General features: G+C 35.2%; 1 protein-coding gene across 1 annotated transcript in view; it reads left to right on the forward strand.

Moving 5' to 3' along the window:
• LOC108967330 (growth/differentiation factor 8) overlaps positions 1 to 6,044 on the forward strand; it is a gene marked incomplete at its 5' end in the record, with an annotated part of 18,686 nt that extends 12,642 nt beyond the window's left edge. The window contains 4 exon segments of the mRNA XM_018930655.1: positions 91 to 1,494; positions 1,601 to 1,858; positions 4,826 to 5,208; positions 5,302 to 6,044. Coding sequence (XP_018786200.1) covers positions 459 to 1,494; positions 1,601 to 1,858; positions 4,826 to 5,208; positions 5,302 to 5,472 — 1,848 coding nt within the window. The 3' untranslated portion in view covers positions 5,473 to 6,044.
• Between the last annotated feature and the right edge of the window lie 2,525 nt (positions 6,045 to 8,569).

An 8,569-nucleotide genomic window follows, 5' to 3' on the forward strand; every position in this document is an offset into this window, starting at 1 on the left:
AAAAAGAATTAAATAAATTTAAGTTTTAATATTTAAATATGTAAAAAATGTGCTTTATATTAAACAGTTATCTGCTTCTTCTCTTTACAGGCGCAATTTCATGACACATATAAATTTCTAAGACCCACAAAGCGAAAAATCTCAGTGCTTATAAATTTATCCAAATGAATTTGCTTTAACAAAAAGTGCTAAAAATATAAAAAACAACAAAAGCAWCAGCTTAAACAAAACTATAGTATAACCACCTCTATGTTTTTAAAACAACAACGGACTAAAGTGGGGTTTTTAATGTTACCAAAAAGATAGTAAATTAGTGAACATACAATAACAAAGCGTATATTTGTATAGCTAACGAAACAAGTGAATATTAACGGTAAATAAGTAATTGAAACTCCGTCAACTACAAACATCAGAGTAAACGCCACCAACGCGCACCATCCAAACTACTAAGCACAGCCATGGCCAAGTGTTTTGTCCTATTCATACTGATCGCTTTTGTCGTGCTCGATCACAGCATCATCTATGGACGTTACCACAGTGACACACACGGTCCGAGCGACTCTGATAGCCGGCAAACGATTGCACATCACATGCGTCCATCACAACACCACAACCACCGGCAACTGTTGCCGTCGCACACATTCCCTCACATAGCCAAGCGTACGGCGCATGTGAAGAACAATCGACCGCGTGTTGCCAAGTCGCGACGCATACGACAGTCCTCGTGGCAAGAAAATGTGCCGCCAGATACAATTAGTAGCGCAGATCAGCGTGCGGAACGCGAGGAAGCCGAAGCGGCGCTACGACGCTACGTGCACATACAGCGCCACATGGCGCATCAGCAGGAGCATCTGCTGCATCATCAGGAAGAATACGGACGTAATCAAAAGCAAAGGGCGACACAAACACGAGAGTGGCGATCCGAAGAGCAGCAACAGCAACGCGATGTGCCGCTGTATCCATTCAATATGCGCATGCCACGCATTTGGCAGCACTTAGGCGGCACCGCGGATGTAATGCTCGGCGATGCGCCAAGCTATGACAGCGTGGAGACACAACGTTTCGATGTGTCACTGCCGCTGACAGAGACCACCAGCGATTCTGATGAGCTGGATGATTTTTTGGCGCCCACTGCGGAAGCAGAGCAGAGCAATTCGCTGGAATCCTCGGAGTCGTCAGAGAAGGAGCAAAGCTCGGAGGCTGTAAGGCAACAAGAACGCAGCGGTAAGACCGATTGCCCAAAATGTGAGAGCAGTCGGCGCGTGGAACACATCAGCGAGGAAGAGCTGACACTGCTGCGCATCGAGTATGTGAAACAACAAATCTTGGAGAAGCTTCGCCTGAAAGAGCGTCCCAATGTGTCGACGGTCAGTTTGCCCAAACCTATATATGAGGGCACAACCATCGATGAGGAGGAAGAGGACAGTGCTAAAAATAAGGAAGCCGATGATTACTATGCGCGTACGAGCAAAAAGTTCATCTTCCTGCAGAGAGGTGAGTGTAACGGAATTGTAAAGAAAACTATTATATAATTGTGCTATTTGAATTCTTCGTCTGCTAATGAATTCTTTGCTCACCTACAACCACTTTTCATTTGCAGAAAAACGCGAATGTCAGCGTTTGGGCACGAATTCATCCATGTGCTTCTCCTTTAAAATCGATGACGCTGATGCTGATGGCTTTGATGTCAATACCGCTGTGCTCTGGCTGTTCAAGAGTAAAAGTAAACGCGCGCATAGGCGGAAGGGCGCGCGTACAAGTCCACAAACTATTGTCGTGTCGGAAGTGCAGCAAAACACACACCCGACCTATTTACCCATCGTGAAAACCATCGCCATACAGGCGATCGATGTGCAAGGTGAGTGTGAGCTCATTCTAACTGTGTGCTTAAAATAACGATTTACTATGGCAGAAATCGGGTAGTTTAGGAATTTAAAGTATTGGTAGACACTGTTCTTAAAAAATTATTGATTCTCATAAGTCTCCGGTGCAAAAGATTCAATAGGCATTTTTTTTTTAATTTCAACTTTAACTGTTAAAAGTGCTGTGAAAAGTCTTTTAATCCGCTAGTGATCGTATTCGGTCATATTTACCCAATAATGTTATCAGACATATATATATATATACATACATATGTATTCACACTTTCTACCATTAAACCGAAAAATCATTTCAGACTGATTACAATAATATACTTCTATATACATATCTCAACACATAGTATTTCTTCTCCACCCAACTTAAGGTAGATTCTAAGACTGTTAAGTTTTTATAGCACTCTTGATTATATTGCATGAAACCGGTTGTTTCCAGTGCCTGTGTTATCTTTTTAAGCATACAATTTTGTGGGGCTGTAAAAATTTGTTATTCAATATAAAAACAGTAATTGAGTTAAGGACAAAGAAACAATTAATAGCTACCAAAAATCATTCGGCTTGTCTTTCTCAACTACACATACACATCATTTATATATATTTTTAAAAGATTTAATGGGTTTAGCATAACGTGGGGTCTTCGAAGTGTCATTTTTAATCAAGAAGTCAATGGAATTAAATATAAGATTAAAAACGCGAATCATGCTCACTAATTTTACTGAATTTTTCTTTCAACAAATATACCAAATATACCAAGAAACCGGGTTATGAATTGTGATTAAAGCAATTATGTAAGGCAAAAAGAGCTAAACCTTGTGGATATCCAATTAAAAATAAYTTTTTCTTCTCAAAAAATAGCAAAACTATTAGAACAAGAAGTATACGAAGGCGAAAAAAATGTGAATTAAAAAAAAAAAAGAAATTTAATTAAAAGATATCGAAATTATTATTTTGAATTATTAGTTTGGAGTTAAAGTTTTCTTCAAGCAGATATTTTTTAAGTTTAAATTTATTTACAATATTTAATACGATTTTTGTCGTAACACATTTTATTTCATTTTCATTTTAATATTTCGGATTAAATTTTTTTATTTTTGAAATAAATAAATCATTAATGTGTACAGACTTAAGGTTTTTTAAGTGTGTGTAAAACACGCTGCAATTTTCTTATGCAAAAACAAAAAAAAAAAAATCTCACAAATGCCGATTCGTGATTTGGACTTTCGCCGATCACGAGTCTGAAAAAAATGTGTAAACAAAATTATAATACAGATTAAAAATAATTCTAATAAAAAATATAAAGGGAATTAAAGAAATGATGAAATGAAGCAGATAATTTTTGTTTTCCAAAAAGTATTAAAAAGGAATAATAAAAAAATATGCAGTATGAAACAATTTGCAACAACAATGATAAATTCAAAATGTTGAAGCGCAGAAATTAATAGTGAAAGCAAATAAAAACAAATCAATAAAATACCAAAAAAAAAAAAAAAACAAACACTGCTTATTAAATAAGCGACTATGTGATTATTGACTAAATTAATAGCTTTCCGGTTATCTATAATTACTAATAAATACTAAAAGTTGCACGCTAATAGATGTTTTTCTTAATTTAAAGAACCCAATGCGCAAATTAAGCTTTTAGATTTGGTTTGTGCATTTGACCTCTTGGATTAAGCGAAGCATAACTTTATGGTATATTAAAAACACATCCGGAAACACTTTCTTTGGGTTCCAGTGCGCCTTCAGCAAAAATTTGTTGAAAATAAAGTTGTTAATTTGTTTTCGTCATCCTAATTGTAATAGTACGAAAATAAAAAAGTTTGCTTTGATTATAATTCTGAGCCTTTAAAATGTTATATAACTAAACAAAAGGTTTATTACAAACCTTTAAGTTTTATTGAAAATTAATTAATTTCGATATTGTTGTTATGTTAAAAGCTAAATTTTGTTGTTTCAAGCCAATGAGAATAGGTTAACTGCGGAGCTTTCGCAGCTTTCATGAATTTTATAATAAAAATGTAGCTTTCACTTGTGTACACATAATTGAGACATTCTGAAAGAAATATTTCTTAAGCTTTTGGTTCATACTTCCGATTATGACATCCCTCCGGTTTGTTTCAAAATTTAGACAGAGAAAAAAGTTATAATTTAAAAAAAAATAATTTTAATTTATGAAAGAATTTGTTTAGAAATTGTAAAATTTAACTGTTAAAAAAATATTCTATGCGTATTTTTTGGCCTAAATTAAATATAATATTATATAATATAATAAATTATGCCATGTATTTAATTTTAATTTCGAAATAATTTTTTTTAACTTAAAATGTTTTTTTTCTGAATTTTCACATTTTTTCGAAAAAAAATTTCAACCAAAAAATTTACATTTTGAAGCAAATCTGAGCTTTCATGAAATTTAGTAATGCTTTCACTTGCAAAAATTGCTGAAACCCTTGAAATTCATACAAAACCTTTTCTCTCGCTTTCATTGGAGTTTGTTAATAAAATATCTTTCACGAACCCCTAACGACAATTATTACTTTTTTAATTCAAGATGAGCAATATTATCATGACCATAGCATAATATTACATAAACTTCAGCTTAGATTCAAAGATTGATTAAAAGCATGGAGACTTGTGCCAAAATAGTCAGCATAACACAGTAATTAAAATCTGAATGTTTCAACAAATTGCCGAAGCAGCGAACTGCTTATCAGAGGCCTAAAAAGTATTAAAAAATTAGTTCATCTTTTATTTATAGACTTTTTTATATCAGTTGCGTGACACCAAGCGAATTTTAGCAAATTATTATAGAGCGAATTTAAAATTGTTTATATTGTACATGTGTTTTAGCACAGTTTTTAGTCTATTTTTTAATTATTTTTTAAAAGCGCTTGATTTCTATCTATGCAATACATTTAATAATGACATCTTTCCTTTTGTAATTGCAGACGAGTGGATGAAGATCGATATTGAATGGCCCATCAAACGTTGGTTCGGCAATCACGACCTCAGCCATCTCATACACATTTCGTGCCGCACTTGTGACATGGCCGCAATGGAAGATATGATATCCGTTGACAAGGATTATCGGCCCTTCATAATGGTCGATACGCGTAATCGGCGGCGCGCTTCACGCCAGAAACGTGGCATTAATTGCACTGACGGTGTGACGGAGTGCTGCCGTGAGAAGCTCTACATCTCATTTGATGAGATCGGTTGGGGTGATTGGATCATTCAACCGCGCGGCTATGATGCCTACTTCTGTCGGGGCACCTGCGGCAGCGTAGCCAGTGTGGCACAGTCGGCGACGCATCACAGTGCCTTCCTGCAGGTATTGTTTCTATTATGAAAATTATTATGAAAAAAACTTTCTTTTTGCTTTCGTTTAACACGTACTTATGCGCTGTATTGTTGTTTCTTGCAGAAAATTGCATTGTCGCGAAGCAACAGCCGTGGCGGCAAACCGCTTGAGCTAGTACCTTGCTGCACCGCCAAACAGTATTCTCCGTTGAAGCTCGTTTTCATGGATAGCAATAATACTGCGACACAGAAAACCTTTCCGAATATGGTTATTGAGTCGTGCGGCTGTCGGTAGTCGTATCGTTGCGTCCTCGCGACGCCAGCTGAATGCATACTGTATTATCGCGTTAGTTTTTAAGATTATTTGTCTCAAATGTCTCGCATTAATTTGAAAATCCATAAACATTGCATGCATGACCGTTTTGTAATTATAACTCTCATTCAGTTACCTTTAAGTAATCATTTSCTTTTCCATCCAAACCAATTAGCATTATCGTTGTTAAACCGTTTAGTGTTTTTGTTGTCAATGCTCATTGAACTTAAATCGCTGCCATAAAATAATTAATTTATAACTAGGCTAAATTGATTTTAGCATTTTCTGCTGTTTTTTATAAGAACTGCTCAGTACTTAAGCTCTCGAAGAGATATTAGTTACTATAACTGTTAAGATTTTGTATTAATTAGAGTTTTACCAAAAATAATTTAAGTAGTTACGCTTTGGAATTGTAAACATTTAGTTCAATTTCTAGTTAATTAACATATTTTAAGGGTTAGTTATAATGGGAAGCTCGAGCGCCATTAGCATATTTAACAAATATAGGATTAAAACTAAGTTTAACTAAAATAAGCTAAAATGAAAAAATAAAATCCAAAAATGTACTTTGTAAACACTGTAAAATACGTACTTTTATTCTCTGTCATTGGTTCGTCTCAATCAAAATTATTCCAAACCATTAATGGATATTAAACGAAAAGTGAATTAAACGTTGCCTACATTTAGGCATCTCGAAGCATTGACAAGTTCACTTGCTAGTTTGGAAATTGTGCTTCCGACAAATGAGCAGCTCTTTTGGGAAGAAATGAAGTTCCAAAATTCAGAATGGGAAATGATTTAATCGGCCCATCTCGCCACGCTGATCACTTCTAATTATATTTTATAGGATTTGGGCTTTAAAAACTTCTTGGCAAAATTAATCGGTAAAACACCAATTTGAAGAGCAATCAAGAACATACAAAACGTTAAGTTTTCCGATGTATAGTGATTTTGATCACTGAATTATGAAATCTAAAATTAATAAAGTAAGGAAAGGCCAAGTTCGGATGGAACCGAACATTTTATACTCTTGCAACTTGCAAAGGTTAAAACACGGAAATTACCTCAGGTAAGGTTTGTTAGTTATATGGGCACTATTACGAATTTTTTCTTTCAATGTATAAAGATGCACCGTTACAAGAAAAAAATGTTCTCTCAATTTCGTTAAGATAACTCATATATATTGACAGATATATACGTTATAAATTGGAAGTTCGAAAATCTTTTTATAAAGGGTGCAAAGTGCAAGTGTCAAATAGAATTTTTATTTTATATGGGAATAAGACCGATTTCACTAGTTTTGTGCTTCTGCGGGAAGAAATATCAAAGGAATGTTATGTGCTGAATTTAGCTGAAGTTGGTCCAGCAGGTCCTGAAATATGTGACTTCTTCTAAAAGTCCTTCGTCGGATTTCGACCCTGACTTCTTTAAAGCTCTCTCACATCATCCCGAGGTAACATTTAATGTTTCTGGCGMTTTTATACCCTTGCAACCTGTTGCTGTTGCACGTTTCACCTAAAACTAAACGAGATAGATATAGGGTTAACTTGAGTAAAAATTGACATATCTTGATGAAACTTGGTACGTGCTTTAGTACAAAGGAAATTACGAGTTCGTAGGTGGGCGTAATCAGACCACTGCCACACCCACAAAACTTATCAAATTATTTTGATTTAATTTTTGAAAAGCCCTCTAATATGTTTAATGTACATACATATGTATCTCTTAAACCACTAAAGCTACAAGAACCAAATTTGTTAACTCCCCTCATTACSCATATAACGGTACTGTTCAAAACTACGAAAAGCACAATAAATCAGTAACTAAATACGACAGAGATGTTAAGTTTTACCTCCGAGATGGTATGAGAAGGCTTTATGAGAGCCGATGCGAAAATTGGACAATGGGTGTAGCACCGTCCATTATTTGGTAAAATCCCTTATCTCAAGACCCGACCGACAGATATCAACTAAGTTTACTACGTAACATTCTTATGTCATCAGTACACAAATCAAGAAGCAATTAATGTGACGGAATAACATTTATGAGATGTACAATCGAAATTTAGACAGAATCCTTTACTGGCAATAGTAATTCAATACTTCTCTGAGCCCGCATATACCTAATGTAAAGTTTTTTGAACTTCCTGGGGACTTTATACTGCCTATATCGGCTGAAAATTTTTAAGTCGTGCTGTACTCATAATTTTCGAACCTCCGGCTTACATTGATCCATTTGACTGGTGATTGCATGTGAGGTACCTTAATGAAATTAGTATGGAGCATGATAATGTTTAATGTATAACCCAACCCTCATTCACTGCGTATAATGATTTTCGTTCTTCTAACAAACCTTATATATGTCGGTCAGCATATACGTGTATATGTACATAAAAGTGTTTAAATTTCAATCCTCTGGTTGACGTTTTACATCGTAAGGAATTTTCCTGATTTTGACTCCTACAAGTTAAATAAAATCTTCTGTTACACCCGAACTTAGCGCTTTCTTATTTGTTAACTATCAATTTATCGCGCTATTAATAATTTTTTACAGTATATGGGGAGTGAGCGGCGTTATGCATTGATTTCATCCGTTTTCATACTATTGGTAGGAGTTCTTATACAAGGTGTGGTCCAAAGTAAACAAGAACAGCACAGCTTTTGATTCTAGCGCCCCCTGGTGGCGCCATCTGCTATCTTTATCGATTGGCCAGCGAGAATTTCATGACATTTCATGGATTGGAAGTGAAGTTATTGCGTTTTAAGTGTCAGTATGTTTGTGTTATCGGTGCGAAAATGAGTTTCGAACAAAGAGACAACATTAAATTTTGTTTTAAAATTGGTAAAGCTTTTACCGAAACGTTTCAATTGATGAAACAAGTTTACGGCGGTATGCGATTGCCTATCCTGAGTGTAAGAGTGGTTCAACGTTTTCAAAGTGTTCATGAGGACATAAATGACGATCAACATGTGGGTCAATCAAAATTCGTGATCACTCACATTTAACCATTAACCACTTCCCGTATTCACCTGATATTGCACCATGGCACCGCGCGTCTTCTTCCTTTTCGGAAAAATTC

The sequence above is a fragment of the Bactrocera latifrons genome, unplaced genomic scaffold, assembly GCF_001853355.1.
Source record: "Bactrocera latifrons isolate USDA-ARS-PBARC rearing strain unplaced genomic scaffold, ASM185335v1 scaffold_183, whole genome shotgun sequence".
Classification (NCBI taxonomy): Eukaryota; Metazoa; Arthropoda; class Insecta; order Diptera; family Tephritidae; genus Bactrocera; species Bactrocera latifrons.